This window comes from Gossypium hirsutum, chromosome D11 (assembly GCF_007990345.1).
Source record: "Gossypium hirsutum isolate 1008001.06 chromosome D11, Gossypium_hirsutum_v2.1, whole genome shotgun sequence".
In the NCBI taxonomy this organism is placed as follows: Eukaryota; Viridiplantae; Streptophyta; class Magnoliopsida; order Malvales; family Malvaceae; genus Gossypium; species Gossypium hirsutum.
This window is the reverse complement of record NC_053447.1, coordinates 67,010,167-67,029,993: the sequence shown is the minus strand read 5'-3', so window position 1 is coordinate 67,029,993 and position 19,827 is coordinate 67,010,167. Positions and strand designations below refer to the sequence as shown.

At 35.6% G+C, this 19,827-nt stretch overlaps 4 protein-coding genes across 4 annotated transcripts; all 4 read left to right on the top strand.

The window, feature by feature from the left end:
* The first annotated feature begins 193 nt into the window (after nt 1-193).
* Nucleotides 194-2,125, top strand: LOC107930895 (receptor-like protein EIX2). Its single transcript, XM_016862658.2, has one exon. It carries the CDS (start codon nt 194-196, stop codon nt 2,123-2,125), a length of 1,932 nt encoding a protein of 643 aa, XP_016718147.2.
* A 9-nt stretch (nt 2,126-2,134) lies between these two features.
* On the top strand, nt 2,135-7,792 carry LOC107930894 (receptor-like protein EIX1). Its single transcript, XM_041104411.1, has 5 exons — nt 2,135-2,756; nt 5,291-5,461; nt 6,933-6,995; nt 7,059-7,412; nt 7,512-7,792. The coding sequence occupies exons 1-5, from the start codon at nt 2,135-2,137 to the stop codon at nt 7,790-7,792; spliced, it is 1,491 nt and encodes a 496-aa protein (XP_040960345.1).
* A 2,674-nt stretch (nt 7,793-10,466) lies between these two features.
* On the top strand, nt 10,467-16,994 carry LOC121223265 (receptor-like protein EIX2). The gene is made up of 2 exons (XM_041104410.1): nt 10,467-10,653; nt 15,991-16,994. Exons 1-2 carry the CDS (start codon nt 10,467-10,469, stop codon nt 16,992-16,994), a joined length of 1,191 nt encoding a protein of 396 aa, XP_040960344.1.
* A 536-nt stretch (nt 16,995-17,530) lies between these two features.
* LOC121223264 (receptor-like protein EIX2) lies at nt 17,531-18,550 on the top strand. Its single transcript, XM_041104409.1, has one exon. It carries the CDS (start codon nt 17,531-17,533, stop codon nt 18,548-18,550), a length of 1,020 nt encoding a protein of 339 aa, XP_040960343.1.
* Nucleotides 18,551-19,827: the final 1,277 nt, after the last annotated feature.

Sequence of the window (19,827 nt, the reverse complement as noted above, 5' to 3'; positions counted from 1 at the left end):
TTTCTTTAATTTAATAATAGAATTCATATTACATTTTATGGACAATTAAATGCAATTAATTAGAAATTTCCCTTGATAGCAAATTTCCGACAGACTATTATCAATTAAATGCATTTTGTTGGAAGAAACTTCCTTGCGCTTCATGTATTTTTGTGTTTTAGCTAATCTTAGTATATATTTGGAGTTGTGAGAAATGGCAATTGCAACCATGACTACTGCTCTTCCAATTTCCTTTTTCCCTTTTCTTCTTCTCGTTCCCGCTATCTTTTTTACCATTTGTCATGCCAATTCCAACCTACTTTGCGTTCCAAGTGAGAGAGAAGCTCTTTTGAAATTCAAGAATCATCTTATTGATCCTTCAAACAGGTTATCTTCTTGGGTTGAAGGAGGGGATTGCTGTAAATGGATTGGTGTCGTCTGCCATAACTTAACGGGCCACGTCCACCAACTGCACTTGGCTGCTCCTCTTTCACCCTACGAGCAGTCAGCCCTAGGAGGCAAAATAAATCCTTCACTGCTGGAGTTGAACCATCTCAGTACCCTGGACTTGAGCAATAACAATTTTAGCAGCATACATATCCCGAAATTATTCGGTTTGCTGGAGAGTTTAACATATCTTAACCTCTCTCGAGCACAATTTCAGGGAGCAATTCCTCATAACCTGGGGAATCTTTCAAAGTTGCAGTATCTTGATCTTCGAGGTAATGATCTCATATCAGAAAGTCTTCAATGGGTTTCTGGACTTTCTTCCTTGCAGTACCTTGATTTGAGCTACGCGAATCTTTCTAAAGCAACTGATTGGCTACAGGTAACATTTAAACATCCTTCTCTGCTAGAGTTGCACTTGTCAACTTGCATTTTGGAAGATGATCCACATTTGATCAGTGTTAATTCTTCAAAATCACTGGCTGTTCTTGATCTTTCTTGGAACAGCTTATCTTCAGTACCTAAGTCGATATTTAGTCTTCATGGTCTTGTGTCCATTGATCTTAGATTCAGTTCTTTGGATGGACCAATTCCTGATTACTTTGGGAACATCTCGTTTCTTGAAGTTCTTGATCTTCATCAAAACTCAATCAATTCATCCATACCCAACTCCGTGTTTTGTTTAAACCATCTTCGATTTCTTCATCTTTCTAGTAATAAAATTCAGCAAGACATATCAGAAATCCTGCAGAGTTTGTCTAGATGTTGTTTGGGTTCCTTAGAGTCATTAAATATGGCAGATAACCAACTTTCTGGTCATTTAACTTGTCAACTTGGACAATTTAAAAATCTATCTTACTTGTCCCTTGCTCAAAACAACATTTCTGGTCCCATTCCATCATCGATAGGGGAGTTATCATCTTTGAAATACTTTGATGTTTCAGAAAATCAATTAAATGGTACTTTTCCTCTATGTTTTGGACAATTGGAAAGTTTGGAAACTCTAGATTTTGGGTATAATCTATTGGAAGGAGTTGTTATAGAAACCCATTTTTCTGAACTCACGAGATTGACAACTCTAAAGGCGTCACACAATAGGCTTAGATTTGAACCAAACTCAAGTTGGATTCCCCCATTTCAATGTCAAATTATTGAATTGGGTCACTGGCATCTTGGCTCAAAGTTTCCCCTGTGGTTAAAATTCCAAAAAGAATTGTCTTCTTTGGATATCTCCCATGTAGGAATTTCATACGTCATGCCCACTTGGTTTGTGAATCTTCCCACTCAACTTGAATATTTAAATCTTTTCTATAATCAACTTACTGGAGGGATTTCATATTTGAATGTAACAAACTCTATTGACTTGAGTTCCAACCGCTTTACATGTCCAGTGCCAAGAGTACTCTCAACTTTAAGATATTTATTTTTGTCAAATAATTCATTTTCAGGATCCCTTTCTGAATTAATTTGTAATCCATCATTAAAGGAGATGGTAGCTCTTTACATCGATATAAATCTACTCATTGGAGAAATTCCATATTGTTGGAATCATTGGGAAAATTTAGCTTATTTAAATTTAGGAAACAACAATTTGACAGGGAAAATCCCACCTACTTTGGGATATACAAATCCTTGTATGTTAAACCTTCGAAACAATAGCATGTTTGGAGAATTACCCTCCACGTTGAGAAATTCTTAGAGTTTAGTTATGCTTGATCTTAGTGAAAATCATTTCAGTGGAAGTGTACCAACATGGATTGGTGATAAGCTCTCGAACCTTGTGGTTCTAAGCCTTCGATCAAACAACTTTGATGGTTATATTCCTCGCAAAATTTGTGATCTTCAATTTCTTCAAAACTTGGACCTTGGTCACAACAACATTTCAGGAGTTATTCCAAAATGTTTCAGTAATTTAAGTGAAATGGCCACAAAAAACAAAACCAATAATGAACTTTCTACACCGTATTTCATTGATTACCCATTTTATTTGAAAGCATTGTTGGTGTTGAAAGGACGAGAGGATGAATATGGTAGCACACTAGGACTTGTTACTAGCTTGGACCTTTCAGCTAATCGTCTTAGAGGAGAGATCCCCAAAGAAATTGGTAGTCTCGTTGGACTATTATCTTTAAATTTTTCAGGGAATCTCCTAACAGGAAATATACCAGACAACATTGGCAACATGGAGTTAATGGAATCTCTTGATTTGTCCATGAATCGACTAAATGGTGAAATCCCTCCAAGTTTCTCCAATTTGAATTTCTTAAATCACTTCAATGTGTCCTACAACAACTTGACAGGACATATCCCAACAAGCACTCAGCTTCAAAGTTTTGAAAACTAGTCTTATGTGGGCAATCATCTTTGCGGACCTCCTCTCACTAAGAACTGCACCTCAAAAAATATTCCAACTGATGTTGGAAATAAAGGACGTAAAGTGAATTGGCTTTATGTCAGCATTGTTTTTGGCTTTGTATTGGGATTTTGGAGTGTAGTGGCTCCCTTGTTTTTTATTAGGTCTTGGAGGATTGCATACTATCAAAAGCTGGACCAAATCTGTGGTAAGCTGTATGTGTTTTGGGCTACTATGTGTATGTAGTTTAACGGAAAAAAAACATGTATAATTGATGCATATAAGCTAGGTGTGCTGCTACATGATCATCTAGTGTTGAAAGATTAGTTTTAGCGTCTGTCTTTTTTTTTTTTTTTTTGGACTCATCAATGTGCTAATAAGGCAGTCCACTCACTTGTGTAAGCGTCTTTGTTATATGCAACCCACACGTAATGGGATGCTTTTCCGCTTGTATCTATTTTGAAGAATGTTGAAATTATGTGTTATGTTGATACGAATGAGGATTGCGGACAATAGGTTTGGGTGTATGGGGTGAGCCTATTGGCTCGAGCTTAGTAGTCTCTCTCCTCTTTGTGTTCGCTTTTATTTTGTTACTTTCTCACAAATGAATTTCTTTTCTCTCAAAACAAAATTAGTAATTTTATACATACATAAAATTATTAAGGTAAACTACACCTAAGGTCATTCTAAAATAGGGTTCGTCCTATTTTGATCACTTTAAATTTTTTTCTCAATTTAGTCACTCTAATTAAAATAATTGTTCGAATTAGTCATTACCGTTAAAAATTTCGTTAATCCACTAATGGATTGTTTATGTGACATATTAGCCAATTGAATAATGACACATGACACTTTCTTTTGACTTCTGATGAAAACTTAGGGAACTCTCTATAATTAATCCAAAACATTTTTTTCCCTCATCTATTCATTATCTTAGATTTATGTTACCCCATATCACTTTGATTTTGGACTACCCCAATATGCAACGAATGACTTTGTTAATTTGAATTTATTCTTAAACCATAGAGGTCTTGTTTTGAATTAATTCTTGGAATTATTTATGAAATATGGATATTGCATCAGTCTGGTATTCACCTTATGCACCATGCTCTGAAAGAGGTTCATGTCCCTTATACAGCGGTGACAACCTTGGGCACTTGTTAACCTAATTTTACAAAATTTAAAAATAATAAAATTGAAATATACTATAATATTCTTAAATTTTAAATAGATCCTATATCCTAAATGATGAATGTTTATTATATTCTATACCAACGTTCTGTCACTTACCTAACGAAGATATATTTTATAGGGTAGCTTTGGACTACCCTTTTAACTTGTCATCCTGTTAGAAGGATAAGCTAATAAGAACCCAGAGCTGTTATATTTTTCTTTGTTGTGAAAGCTTGAATCTTTCACTATTCACTGAAATTCCCAAAAAAACTTCACGTCAAACCATCTGTTTTGATCCAATAATTTAACTTCCATCAAACCCTTCACCTTGGTTCCTGTACTAAGTCTTCATTTGAATCCGATTCCATTAAAGTAAACTTTAATCTTAACTCTAAAAATAAAAAATTAGAGTAAATTGTTGGCTTTATTACAACACTCTACTTTGAAGAATTTGTAAGTCATTTTTACAATTATTTATTTTTAAAAATAAAATTATAAAGAGAAAACAGAAAATGATTGGCTGTATTAGAAGACTACTTTATTAGTAGTATGGTTTTCTATTCATGTTTTACATTGGATTGATTAGTTTTTAGGTCAAAGTATAACGTTAAAATTTGTAGGTTAAAATGTTCTAAATTTGTATATTTAGGAAATAAGTCCTTATACTTTTTAAATTTAAAAAATCATATTAAAAATTTTCTATTAAATCTTTTTCCTTTCCAAATTGGCTGTCAACTTTATTTCTCTTCTTCTTCGGAAGCAATGGCGAATCTAGGGGGGCTGGCAGTGGCCCCGACCCCCCTAAAATGTAAAATTTCTATTTAAGCCTTTAAATTTTTTTAAAAAAATTAAATTAGTAAATGTAAAACTATACTTTGGCCCCCTTAAAATTATAAAAATTCTATTTAATTCTTTAAAAATTATAAAGATATAGACTATAAAAAAATTAAAATTTCATCTGGTACCCCTAAAAAATTGATCTGCCATCACCCCTGTTTGAAAGCTCGATTTTTGTTGGAAAAGTTTAAAATGAAAATGGAGATTATTTCTTCAATTGAAATTCATATTACATCTGTGATTTTATATATTTAATTGTTAATATGAGTTTTTTCCTTTGATGGTTTTATGTTTTTTGTTCTTTTCATAATTACTAAACAGGGTAAGGTGTACATAGTCAAAATATGTGGCCCCAAATTTTAAATGCAATTAATTAGAAACTTGTCTTGAAACGAAATTTCCATCAGCCTATCAATTAAATGCCTTTTTCTTTTATGGAAATATTGGTCCAATGTGTGTGAACAATATTTTCTTGTTTCGGCTAACTTTATATATTCCCAGTTGCTAGCAATGGTCGGTACCATGCTATCTATATATTGGATTACCTATGCGATCAGGCTGAAAAGTACAAAACTGAGCGAGACTTAGCCCAAGAAACTCTAGCCCGGAAGGAGGAGGAATTGGCGAAGAAAGGGAACTACAGGTGGAACAACGATCCCACACCTTCACCAAGTTTGGGGTTGAAGAAAAGATAGCTAATGCCTCAGACCTACGCATAAGGAAGGCTATCTTTATCCCTTTTTCTTCCTTGTCACAACATATACTTCCTTTTGATTTAGCACCTTTAATGCCTTTGAATTAGCTCCAGTAATGTAGCTACCAACCAAGAAAGAATGTTTGCGAAAAATTCTCCTTGGCTCATTTTTAAGCTTAGATATATTGATTTTCTCTCGAATCCTACTTTCTCTCTTTCTCTTTTTTGCTTAGCAAAATCAATTTTATTAACACTAGTAAGTGCAAACACACGGAACAATTGATTATCTATCGACACCTCCTTTAACTAGCGCATTCGCTCAACTATTAGCCTCCCTAAAAACATGCAAAAAACAATTACATTCAAACTCGTACAAAATTTTTCTATCAATTTAAAACAATCTCAATATTTGCATGGTCTCTTTTAGTACTTGTACACCACAAAATCACCACCTTAGAATCTGATTCCACAATGAGTTTTTTGTGCATTTTCAAGAGCCAATATAATTGGCCTCAATTCAGCTTCTTTCGACTCCAAAATACACAAAAGCCCTGAAAGAATTACTAAAATCTTACCACTGTGATCACGTATAGAACCCCTCCACAACAAGCAGGCCCCGATTTTCCACGCGCTGCTCCATCGACGGTCAACTTGATAACGCCACAAGGAAGAGCATGCCATACAATCCCCAATCTAGGTCCCACCCCCTGCGAACACGGCACACACAATCTTGGATTCGACCACCATTGGGATTCAATCACAACACATCTTGGATTCGGCCACCATTGGGATTCAATCACAACACACCCTTCCTTGGATGTTTTTACCCAATAAAAAGAGTGAAGCTTAGCAAGAAACATAATTTCATCAATCGATAATCTCTTCTTATTGAACACGAGCTCGTTGCGAGCCAACCAAATGAACCAAAGAAAAGAAGCGGCGCAGGTAAGCCACCATTGCTTTAACAAACCTGCAAAATTTATGTTAAATAGCTTAATTACATTTTAATAAATAGATTTAAATATATATTGTTAAAACATGAGCTGGCCAAAATTTTAATGCAAAGAAATAATTAACAGATTGAATCTCAAGCGGTAGTTTATTGGTAGGGTGTTTACCTTCTTTGGGAATAGCTTAACTTCGAATCTGAGTTGTATAACAAGAAATTCAAAAGACTATAAAAGCTTCGTGTAGAAAACTCAACTTTGGAAACTTTGGACCTTGGAAGAAAGTTCCATGTGCCTGATGGACAATATTTTTCTGTTTCGCCTTACTTCCAGTGAAAGGAAACTTCCGATAGACTATTATCACTTAAATGCATTTCTTGTTTTAGCTAAAGCTTACTGATCTATATATTCGGAGTTGATAGCAATGGTCGGTACTAAGCAATTGCAACTATGACAACTCCTGTTTCAATTTCCTTATTCCCATTTCTTTTTGTCATTGTAGCCATCTGTTTTAGCTTTTGTCATGCCAACTCCAACGTGCTTTGCATTGAAAGTGAGGGAGAAGGTCTTTTGAAGTAGAAGAATGATCTCATTGATCCTTCAAACAAGCTATCTTCATGGGTTGAAGGTGGAGATTTCTGTAAATGGATCGGTGTCGTCTGCCATAACTCAACAGGCCACGTTAACCAACTGCACTTGGCTGCTGCTGCTCTTTCAGCCCCTGATTTTGATGCACCACCAGCTGAATGGGAAGCTTACGAGCGGTCAAAACTACGAGGCAAAATAAATCCTTCACTGCTGGAGTTGAAGCATCTCGGTTCCCTGGACTTCAGCAATAACAATTTCAGCAGCATACAGATCCCAAAATTTTTCGGTTTGTTGGAAAGTTTAACATATCTTAACCTCTCTCGAAAGCAATTCCAGGGAGCAATTCCTCATAACCTGGGGAATCTTTCAAAATTGCAGTATCTTGATCTTCGAAGTAATAACTGGTAGGATATCGAAGCTACAAGTCTTGAATGGATTTCTAGACTTTCTTCCTTGCATTACCTTGATTTGAGTTATGCGGATCTTCGTAAAGCCACTGATTGGCTACAGGTAGCATTCAAACATCCTTCATTGTTAGAGTTGCACTTGTCAGCTTGCAGTTTGGAAGATGATCCATCCCCGATGGGTGTCAATTCTACAAAATCACGGGTTGTTCTTGGTCTCTCTGAGAACAACTTTTCTTCAGTACCTATGTCGATATTTGGTCTTCAGGGTCTTGTGTCCATTGATCTTTGTTGGTGTATTAACAGAAAAATAAAGGCGAAAAAAAGCAAAGAAACGGATGAAAAGAAATTTGAACAAGAAGACGACTAAAAAACTGATCACACGTATTTTTATTAAGTTGAAACATATATGTTACAAGGCAGTTACCTGCTTCCACTAATTACTTGACTAAAACATAGCTTAAACTACACACAAAATCTAGCTGACATATCAGCTATTACATCATATTGAACATCATTCAAATCAGCAACTAATCTTACTAACTTTAAAGACAAATTACAAAAGAAATAAAGCTAGTTACATATGTACAAAATGTTGCTGCTGTACTGGTTGAGCTTCAATGCTTCTCGGCTGTTGCATTGCAGGCCAAAGTTCAACACTCCTTCTTGGACTGTATGCAACAAACACCAATACTTTTTCTTAAGTTTTCAAATCTTGTATCACCGAGAGACTTAGTTAAAATATCAGAAAGCTGATTTTTTGAGCTGCAATGAATCAAATTAACTTAGTTAAAATATCAGAAAGCTGATTTTTTGAGCTGCAATGAATCAAATTAACTTCCTTAATTTGATTGTTCCACCTCTCTAACAAAATGAAATTTAATCTTAAAATGCTTGGTTTTGCCATAAAGTACTGGATTTTTTGCTATGGCAACAGTTGACTGATTGTCAACTCTAATCTCAAGAGCTTCAACTTGATCTTCCAGCACTTCGCCTGTTAATTACAATATTATTTAGTCATAAAGTATTTCACTAAAATATCATGATCGAGTTATTCCTTATTATATTATTACAAAAGCTACTCGTTAAGTATGGTCTAATGACCTAGTTATAAGTATTTTACCCTCGTAGGATATGCTTAATCTTTTTAGTATAAATTCATTCCTCTAATATGATCATATTTTATCTCGTTGTAATTATTTCATCTTCTTTCATAAAAAGACTATTACTAATAAATAGTAATTAATGCATTTAATTTGTTACTAAGGCAAATGACTCGTGACCATGTTACTTTTCATCTATCATGTAGTGTCAATGAGAGGATATCATTTATCATTTATTGGGCTATAAAATCTACTATTATGGAATGATGCTATATCATACAAAAGTTGTATACCCAACTCATCAACTTTTAGTTGCTTATCTATTAGAATTCAAGATTTTATTTACATCGAAATATATAATTCATGCATATACAATTCATCATCCATTTAGGGTTAATGTATGATGTGCTATGAGTGTCATAAATGAATAAATCCTAATTTATTCTACTTAAGTACTTCCTTTTGCACTTATCATTGCATAAATTTCTTTCAATTTCAACCACCATTCATATTTATATGTTTCTGTTTCAAATATGTTTAGAAAAAGCCACAGCAAGATGCAGCCCAAAATCTAGTAAAAATACAATTCCAAGTCAGAAAAATAGAGGAGTTCTAGGATGTACTTTCTAAAATAAGAATTAATTGGGCCTACCAATTCAAGAACAATGGACACAAGACCATGGAGGCAAAATATCGACTTGCGTAATGAAGAAAATTGGTTCCTAGAAAGATCAAGAACAACTAGTGATTTTGTAGAATTAACTGCAAGCTGACAAGTGCAACTCTAAAAATGAAGGATGTTTGAATGTTACCTGTAGCCAGTCAATTGCTTTACGAAGGTCCGCATAACTCAAATCAAGGTAATGCAAGGAAGCAAGACTAGAAATCCATTAACTTTAACAGTAACTAGAAACCATAAATTTATTAAAAATTAGAAAAAAAATATAAAAATCATAAAATAAATTGTAAAATTTTATAAAAATCATAAAAAAATTTATAAAATGCATCAAAAAAATCCTTTAACCATTGGTTTTAACCGTTGACCATTAAAGTTAACGATCCCCAATTTTTTTCAATTGAAGTCATCACGTATCGCAACACAACGTGACATGCGACGAAAAATGATAAAAAATAAAAAAAAGTTATAGAAAAATTATAAAATGTTTCTTGTGGTACAATAATTTTTTAATGAATTTTATATTTCTTTACATTTTTTTCATAATTTTCTTATTGAATTTATGAAAATTTATAATTTTTTCTATATTTCTATATATTTTATAATTTTTACAATTTTTATAATTTTTATGACTTTGATAACTTTTTTCTAATTTTAAATGTTTTTATATTATTTTATTAAAATTTAATAAAATTTATAACTCTTATTAATTTTTATTTTTTACATATTTTTTGATATTTCTATATATTCAAGTGTACGTGAAAATGTAAATTTACAAACTTTCGATCCTCTTTTTTTTCTAAGCCAAAATAAAATTTTATTAATAAAAGGATAGTAAGAGCCCTAAAGTCAGCAAATTCTTCAATCCTTTTGTCTCTTATTGTGCCTCTCCAATTATTTATCAACACGTGTATTATATAATTATACAGCAATTGAACATAAATTCCATTTATTTTTTGCTTGGGTCAAAAAAAGAAATTTCCTTCCTATCTCCAAAGTCAAACCCATCGATCTCTTCCATTGCTGTACAACATTCAAACCAATTACTGACTATAATTTTGTTAAATTATGTATTGATGTGAGATGTAAAATAAAATAATGTTAATTTACTGGAAATTTCTGATAGACTATTATCAATTAAATACATTTTGTGGAAATTTGGAAGAAACTTCTTTGTGCTTCATGTATGTGCACAATATTTTTGTTTTAGCTAAGCTTACTCTATATATTTGGAGTTGCAAGCAATGGTTGGTACCATCGCAACCATGGAAAGTGTTGCAATTACCTTATTCCCATTTCTTCTTGTCATTGTAGCTATCTGTTTTAGCTTTTGTGATGCCAATTCCAATCTGCTTTGCATTGAAAGTGAGAGAAATGCCCTTCTGAATTTCAAGAATGATCTCGTTGACCCTTCAAACAGGTTGGCTTCTTGGGTAGAAGGTGGGGATTGCTGTAAATGGCTCGGTGTCGTGTGCCATAACTGTTGTTCCAATAGGGTCGGAAGCGTGTAAATTATTGTACTAAAAAATCACACAAAGTTCAATTCCCAGGGAAGAGAGGTGGATCACAATGATCTCTTAAATACCAAGTCTTTCCTTAGTCAGAATATCCCTTCTATAGTAATTTAATAGCACAATTAAATACTACTATTATACCCTCAAATATTGAAAGAAAAATAGGACAAAAAAGAACACAAGAGTTTTAACGAGGTTCGGTAAATTATACCTACGTCCTCGGGCACTAACACCAGATGATAACTTTACTATCTCCAAAATATTACAAACAAATAGAATTCCTTAAGAATTCTCAAATGGGAGAAGAGAGAAAACTAAGAGAGAAAGATTGGTTGGGATGGTTGAAATGAAAAATGAAAAGGCCTATTTATAGTTGAGGTTCAGGGACTAACTTGCAAATGGCCTAAAAAATTAGGGACCAAAATTGCAATTATCCCATTCAACTTTTCAACATTCGGTGCAACTTGCTCAACCTTTTTAACAAGTTGCTTCCTACCTTTGTTGACTTTTCAACAATCTCCACCTTGAAGATTTGATTAGGATAATCACATCTTCACATACTTCCTTCAACTCCCCAAATTCGATAAAGCTATCTTTTGTAGTGCCTCCAAATGCGCTCTCGAGCGCCATACACCTAAAGGTGCTCAAATTCTCAGGATGTTAATCAAGTTCAAACAATGATTAAACTTGATTGTTGTTACCACCTTGGTCATCATATCTGTGGGATTATCTGCTGTCGAAATCTTCTGAAGTAGAATTTTTCCTTTTTCAAAGACTTCCCGCACAAAGTGATATCTTACGTCGATATGCTTGGTTCTTGAATGATAGATTTGATTTTTCGCTAAATGAATAGCGCTCTGACTGTCACAATATAGACTAATGTGACTTTGAACAACTCCCAAGTCTTTCAATAATCCATTAAGCCAAATAGCCTCCTTAACAGCTTCTGTAACTGCCATATATTCTGCCTCTGTAGTAGACACAGCTACTGTAGACTGTAAGGTAGACTTCCAACTCACTGGGGCTTTCGCAAGAGTAAACAAATACCCCGTAGTTGAACGACGTTTATCTAAATCACCAGCAAAGTCAGAATCAACATATCCAACTACAAACTGACCAAGTGCTTCATCCTGTTCAAAAATTAAACCAACATCTACGGTTTTTCGAAGATACCGTAGAATCCATTTCACAGCTTGCCAATGTCCTTTTCCAGGATCATGCATATACCTGCTCACAACTCCAACAGCTTGTGAAATGTCAGGCCTCGTACACACCATCGCATACATCAAACTCCCAACTGCATTAGCATATGGGACTTTCGCCATATATTCTCTTTCTTCTTCAGTTTTCGGAGATAATTGAGCACTAAGTTTCAAATGAGAAGCAAGTGGGGTACTTACATGTTTTGTGTTTTCATTTACACCAAAACATTGTAATACCTTTTTCAGATATTGCTTCTGATTCAAACAAAGCTTGCCTCTCTGTCTATCTCTACTTATCTCCATGCCGAGAATCTTCTTGGCCTCACCTAGATCTTTCATCTCGAACTCTTGATTCAACTGAGCCTTCAGCTTATCTATCTCATTTTGGCTCTTCGAAGCGATTAACATATCATCAACATACAAGAGTAGATAAATGAAAGATCCGTCATGCAGCTTCTACAAATACACACAATTGTCATATTTGCTTCTTGTGTACTTCTGCCTTCTCATAAAGCTATCAAATCGCTTGTACCACTGCCTCGGGGATTGCTTCAATCCATATAGCGATTTGTTAAGCTTACAAACCCAATTTCTACCACCAGCATCTGTGTATCCTTCTGGCTGAGTCATATAGATCTCCTCTTCTAACTCACCATGCAAGAAAGCCGTCTTAACATCAAGTTGAGCTAGCTCCAAATTCAACTGTGCTACCAAGGCCAACAAAATTCTAATGGAGGAATGCTTCACAACAGGGGAAAATACATCATTGTAGTCAATTCCCTCCTTCTGAGCGTAGCCTTTAGCTACCAATCTTGCCTTGTAGCGAATATCCTTCTTGCTAGGAGATCCATCTTTCTTTGCGAATACCCACTTGCATCCGATTGCCCTTTTACCTTTCGGTAATTGCGCCAACTCCCAAGTATTGTTCTTCCGGAGAGACTGCATTTCTTCATCCATGGCGCTTTTCCATTTATCACTTTCTAAGCTTTGCATTGCTTCTTGATAAGTGATAGGAATATCATCAACAACGGGAAGGGCGTAGGCCACCATATCAGTAAATCGAGCAGGTTTACGAATTTCTCTCCGTGGCCTTGTAACTGCAACTGGTTCTGGTGTACTTAGTGGTTCTTGGGTCAGAACCTCTTCAACCTCTAATTCCTCCATTGTGGCTGGAGAATTAGACTTATTAACTGGGCAAATCCCCATCTGCTCAAACTCCACCTGTTTTGGAGTACACTCCACCTGCTGTGGAGTATTGCTCGTCTGAATATCTTTATCTGCTACCTTTTTCAATGTGGCAGATTCATCAAAGGTAACATCTCTGCTACAGATCATTTTCTTTGTGCTTAAGCACCAAAGACGAAATCCCTTCACTCCAGAAGTGATTCCCATAAAGAGAGCTTTCTTTGCCCTCGGATCTAACTTTGACTCCTTCACATGGTAATATGCAGTGGATCCAAACACATGTAAGGAATCATAATCTGTAGCCGGTTTTCCAGACCATAACTCCATAGGAGTTTTTCTTTCTAATGCAGATGATGGCAAACGATTAACAAGATGGCCAGCGTATGTCACAGCCTCAGCCCAAAATTTCTTGCCCAACCCAGCATTGGACAACATACATCGAACTTTCTCCAGCAATGTTCGATTCATACGCTCTGCCACTCCATTCTGTTGTGGTGTATCCCTAACTGTGAAGTGTCGAACAATACCATACTCTTGGCACACATCGAAGAACGGATCACTTTTATATTCCCCTCCATTGTCCGTCCTAAGCCGCTTGATTTTCTTGCCAGTCTGGTTTTCGATCATAGTTTTCCATTTAAGAAAAACTCCAAGCATTTCATCTTTAGTTTTCATGGTATACACCCAAACTCTTCTGGAAAAGTCATCAACAAAAGTAACAAAGTAGTGTTTTCCTCCCAACGAAGGTGTTTTGGAAGGCCCCCACACATCTGAGTGAATATATTCCAAAATACCTTTTGTATTATGGATAGCAGTACCGAATTTCACTCTCTTTTGCTTTCCCAGAACACAATGCTCACAAAATTTTAATTTGCAAGCCTTTGCACCTTTCAACAATCCTTACTTTGCCAGAATTTGCAAGGATTTTTCACTGGCATGTCCCAACTTCATATGCCACAACTGCATTGAGTCCAAGTCTTTGTTACCGGAAGCTGCAGCGACTGCTCCAATAACTGTACTACCTTGGTAGTAATACAAGTTATTTTTCCTGATGCCCTTCAATATCACAAGTGCGCCAGATGTCACTTTCAAAACCCCATCTCTCATAGTAACAACTGAACCATTGGATTCCAAGGCTCCCAATGAGATGAGATTTTTCTTCAAACTGGGCACGTACCGAACATCAGTCAGAACTCTGGTTGATCCATCTTTATTCTTTAATTGGATTGAACCTATCCCAACAGTTTTACAGGCATTGTCATTGCCCATATAAACAACTCCTCCATTTAGTTCTACTAAATCAGAGAACCACTCCCGGTTAGGGGACATATGATAGGTACAACCCGAATCCAATATCCACTCATCTGAATGGAACGACGATGATGATGCAACCAGTGATAGTTCAGAGTCACTAGTATCATGCTTTGCAACACAAGCATCTACAGCAGCTTTTCCCTTATTCTTCAGCTTTGGACAATTTTTCTTCCAGTGGCCTTTCTCATGACAAAAAGCACATTCATCTTTCTCGAGTCTGGACTTTGACTTTGATCTCCCCTTTTGAGTTTTCTTCCGAGTGTATGAACGACCTCGGACTACTAAAGCTTCTGTATCTCTGATTGAGTTTTTCTGTTTGTCCTTCTTTCTCTGTTCATAACTGTATAAGGCCGCACAGACTTCGCTCAGAGATATATCACTCCTGCCATGAAGTAGAGTAGTTTCTAGGAACTCAAACTCCTCAGGAAGTGACCCCAACAGCATCAAAGCCAAATCTTCATCTTTGAATGTCTCATCCATATTCAGCAAATCAGTGACTAACTGATTAAATTTGGTGATGTGATCATTCATTGTGGTACTTGGGACGTATGTGAAGCGAAACAGTCTTTTCTTCAAGTGGAGCTTATTTTGACTGTTTTTCTTCAAAAATTTTTCTTCAAGTGCCACCCACAACTTATTTGCAGAAGTCTCCTTTGAAAAAGCATACCTCTGCTCTCGAGAAAGGCATGATCGAATTGTGCCACATGCCAACCGATTGATCGCCTTCCAATCTTTCTCCTGTACATCATCTGGTTTCTCTTCATCAATGGCAATGTCTAGACCCTGCTGAAAAAGGGCATCTAGAACCTCACTTTGCCACATACCAAAATGGCCGGTGCCATCAAAGATCTCCACGGCCAATCTTGTATTTGCAATTGTCGGTCTTGTCCACATGGACGATGTTGAAGCTCCTACACCGACCGTTTTCTCCATAATCTTTCAATATACCTAAGGAAATCTTTTCTGATGTGGAAGATCAGTTTAAACTGCAACCACAGAGCATACTACGATTAACCTTCGGCTCTTGATACCACTTGTTGTTCCAATAGGGTCGGAAGCGTGTAAATTATTGTACTAAAAAATCACACAAAGTTCAATTCCCAGGGAAGAGAGGTGGATCACAATGATCTCTTAAATACCAAGTCTTTCCTTAGTTAGAATATCCCTTCTATAGTAATTTAATAGCACAATTAAATACTACTATTATACCCTCAAATATTGAAAGAAAAATAGGACAAAAAAGAACACAAGAGTTTTAACGAGGTTCGATAAATTATACCTACGTCCTCGGGCACTAACACCAGATGATAACTTTACTATCTCCAAAATATTACAAACAAATAGAATTCCTTAAGAATTCTCAAATGGGAGAAGAGAGAAAACTAAGAGAGAAAGATTGGTTGGGATGGTTGAAATGAAAAATGAAAAGGCCTATTTATAGTTGAGGTTCAGGGACTAACTTGCAAATGGCCTAAAAAATTAGGGACCAAAATTGCAATTATCCCATTCAACTTTTCAACATTCGGTGCAACTTGCTCAACCTTTTTAACAAGTTGCTTCCTACCTTTGTTGACTTTTCAACAATAACTCAACAGGCCATATCAACCAACTGCACTTGGCTGCTCCTCTTTCAGTGCCCCATTTTGATGCACCAGTTACTGAATGGGAAGCTTACCATCGATCAAAGAACAATTCCTCGCTAAGAGGGAAAATAAATTCTTCATTGCTGGAGTTGAAGCATCTCAGTTCCCTGGACTTGAGCAATAACAATTTTCGTAGCAACATCCCGAAATTTTTGGGTAGGCTGGGGAGTTTAACATATCTTAACCTCTCTCATGCAAAATTCCAGGGAGGAATTCCTCATAACCTTGGGAATCTCTCAAAGTTGCAGTATCTTGATCTTGGAGGTAATTATCTCAAACCAAAAAGTCTTCAATGGGTTTTTGGACTTTCTTTCTTGCAGTACCTTGATTTGAGTTATGCGGATCTTCGTAAAGCAACTGATTGGCTACTGGTAACATTCCAACACCCTTCATTGTTAGAGTTGCACTTGTCAGCTTGCAGTTTGGAAGATGATCCATCCCCGATCAATGTCAATTCTACAAAATCACTTGTTGTTCTTGATCTTTCTGAGAACAGCTTTTCTTCAGTACCTATGTCCATATTTGGTCTTCAAGGTCTTCTGTCCATTGATCTTAGTAGCAATTCTTTGGAAGGCCCAATTCCGGATTACTTTAGGAACATCTCATTTCTTGAAGTTCTTGATCTTAGTGGGAACTCACTCAATTCATCCACACCCAACTCTTTGTTTAGTTTAAATCATCTTCAATTCCTTAATCTTTCGAGCAATGAAATTGATCAAGACGTATCAGAAATACTTCTGAGTCTGTCTAGATGTTGTTTGGATTGCTTAGAGTCATTGGATATGGCACATAACCATCTTTTTGGCCATTTAATTGATCAACTTGGGCACTTTAAAAACCTAGCTCACTTGTCGCTTGCTGGAAACAATATTTCTGGTCCCATTCCATTGTCCATAGGGGAGTTATCATCTTTGAAGTTTCAGAAAATCAATTAAATGGTACTTTTCCTTAATGTTTTGGACAACTGAAAAGTTTGGAAACTCTGGATTTGGGGTGTAACCAATTGGAAGGAGTTGTATTAGAAACCCATTTTTCTAATCTCACGAGATTGACAACTCTAGCGGCATCACAGAACAGGCTCAGATTTCAACCAAACTCAAGCTGGATTCTCCCGTTTCAATGTCGAATTATCAAACTGGGTCAATGGCATCTTGGCCCGAAGTTTCCCCGATGGTTAAAATTCCAAAAAAATTTATCTGTTTTAGATATGTTCGATGCAGGAATTTCAGATATCTTGCCCACTTGGTTTTTGAACTTGTCCACTCAATTTGAATATTTAAATCTTTCATATAATCAACTTACGGGAGGGATTTCACATTTGAACGTGAGAGAATTTGTTGACTTGGCATCAAACCGATTCACAGGCCCATTGCCAAGAGTATTCCCAACTTTAAAATTTTTAATGTTGTCACATAATTCATTTTCAGGTCCACTTTTTGAATTAGTTTGTAATCCATTAAGAAAGGGGCCGATGGAATGTCTTTCCATTAACGGAAATCTTCTCTCTGGAGAAATCCCTGATTGCTGGAATCATTGGCGAGGTTTGGTTTACTTAAATTTGGAAAACAACAATTTGACTGGGAAAATCCCACCTTCTTTGGGACATTTGAATCTTTCCGTGCTAAACCTTCGTAACAATGACATGTTTGGAGAATTAACATCTACGTTGCAACTTTCTACGAGTTTGATTATACTTGATCTCAGTGACAATCATTTCAGTGGGAGTGTACCAACATGGATTGGGGACAAACTCTCAAAACATGAGATTCTAAGCCTTCGATCAAATAACTTTGACGGACACATTCCTCAAAAAATTTGTCAACTTCAATCTCTTCGGATCTTGGACCTTGGCAATAACAACATTTCAGGATCTATTCCAAAATGTTTTAGTAATTTGAGTGCAATGGCTAACAAAAGCAACCAAAATAGCTATATGTTTCAGTGGTCGATTACCCTCACTAATTTGTTTTGTATGAGAACTTTGTTAGTGCTGAAAGGACGAGTGGATGAATACAGTACCACACTAGGACTTGTTATGAGCATTTGTCTTTCAACTAATAGACTCGTAGGAGAGATCCCAAAAGAACTTGGAAGTCTCGTTGAGCTACAGTCATTGAATCTATCAAGGAATCTCCTAATAGGAAATATACCGGACGAAATTGGCAACATGGAATTGGAATCTCTTGATTTGTCGATGAATCAATTGAATGGTAAAATCCCTTTAAGTTTCTCCAATTTGAATTTCTTGAATCACTTCAATGTCTCCTACAACAACTTGACAGGACAAATCCCAACAAGCACTCAGCTTCAAAGCTTTGGAAACTTTTCTTACATGGGCAATCTTCTTTACGGACCTCCTCTCACTAAAAACCGCAGCACAAATCGTACTCCAACTAATGGTGCAAATAATGGAAGCAGAAGTGAAGGAAGTAACGTGAATTGGCTTTATGTCAGCATAGTTCTTGGCTTTGTAATGGGATTTTGGGTGTAGTGGCTCCCTTGTTTTATATCAGGTCTTGGAGGCATGCATACTATCGAAAGTTAGACCATATTGGTCGAAAGCTATATATGTCTTGGGCTACTATGGGTAGGTAGCTTGATGGGAAAAAAACACATATGGTTAAATTTTGTTTGTGTATGAAATTGATTATATAGGACTCGAATGTGAGATCTGTTGTTCCAATAGGGTCGGAAGCGTGTAAATTATTGTACTAAAAAATCACACAAAGTTCAATTCCCAGGGAAGAGAGGTGGATCACATGGATCTCTTAAATACCAAGTCTTTCCTTAGACAGAATATCCCTTCTATAGTAATTTAATAGCTCAATTAAATACTACTATTATACCCTCAAATATTGAAAGAAAAATAGGATAAGAAAGAACACAAGAGTTTTAACGAGGTTCGGTAAATTATACCTACGTCCTCGGGCACTAACACCAGACGATAACTTTACTATCTTCAAAGTATTACAAACAAATAGAATTCCTTAAGAATTCTCAAATGGGAGAAAAAGAAAACTAAGAGAGAAAGATTGGTTGGGATGAATTGAAATGAGAAATGAGAAGGCCTATTTATAGTTGAGGTTCAAGGACCAAACAATAAATAGCCCATTATCTCAAGGACCAAAAAAAATTTATCCCTTGCCACTTTTCTAAAGTTGGTGGTTGTCATTATTGATTGTCTCCCATTAATGTTAATGGCAACCATTATTAATTGTCTTCCATTAATGTTAACAAGATCTATTAAATGTCACATTTTAAAAGTGATTACATGAATCAATTAATTTAAACTTCAAGTTTAGATTTAATACTCAGCACGTGATTCATGTTTTCCCTTTTACAAAAATAAATGACATTTCAAGCTTGTATAAATTTTTGACATGTATGGTTGTGTTTAATTGTATGTAAATAGTGAAAATGTTGTTGGGTTAAAGAGTGCAATAACGAATATGAGTAAGATTTGATTAAGTTTGAAAAATAAAACGAATACGACATTTATTCCCATAGAAATGGAACAACATTTGACGCTGCAAGAGAAGGGGGACAACTTCATTCATTTCTGCAACAATGACTCCTTCAACTCTTTTATTCAACTTTATCAAATTTTCTAATGTAATACTTTTAAAGTGTCCAAAATTTTTAAAAGAGATTACATTAAAGAATTTAACCCAACTTCAAGTTTAGATTTAAATTATATTTAAAAGAGTGTAATAAGGTAATTTTTTTTATATAATATTAGAGATAAGAGATAGAGTTAATATGATATGA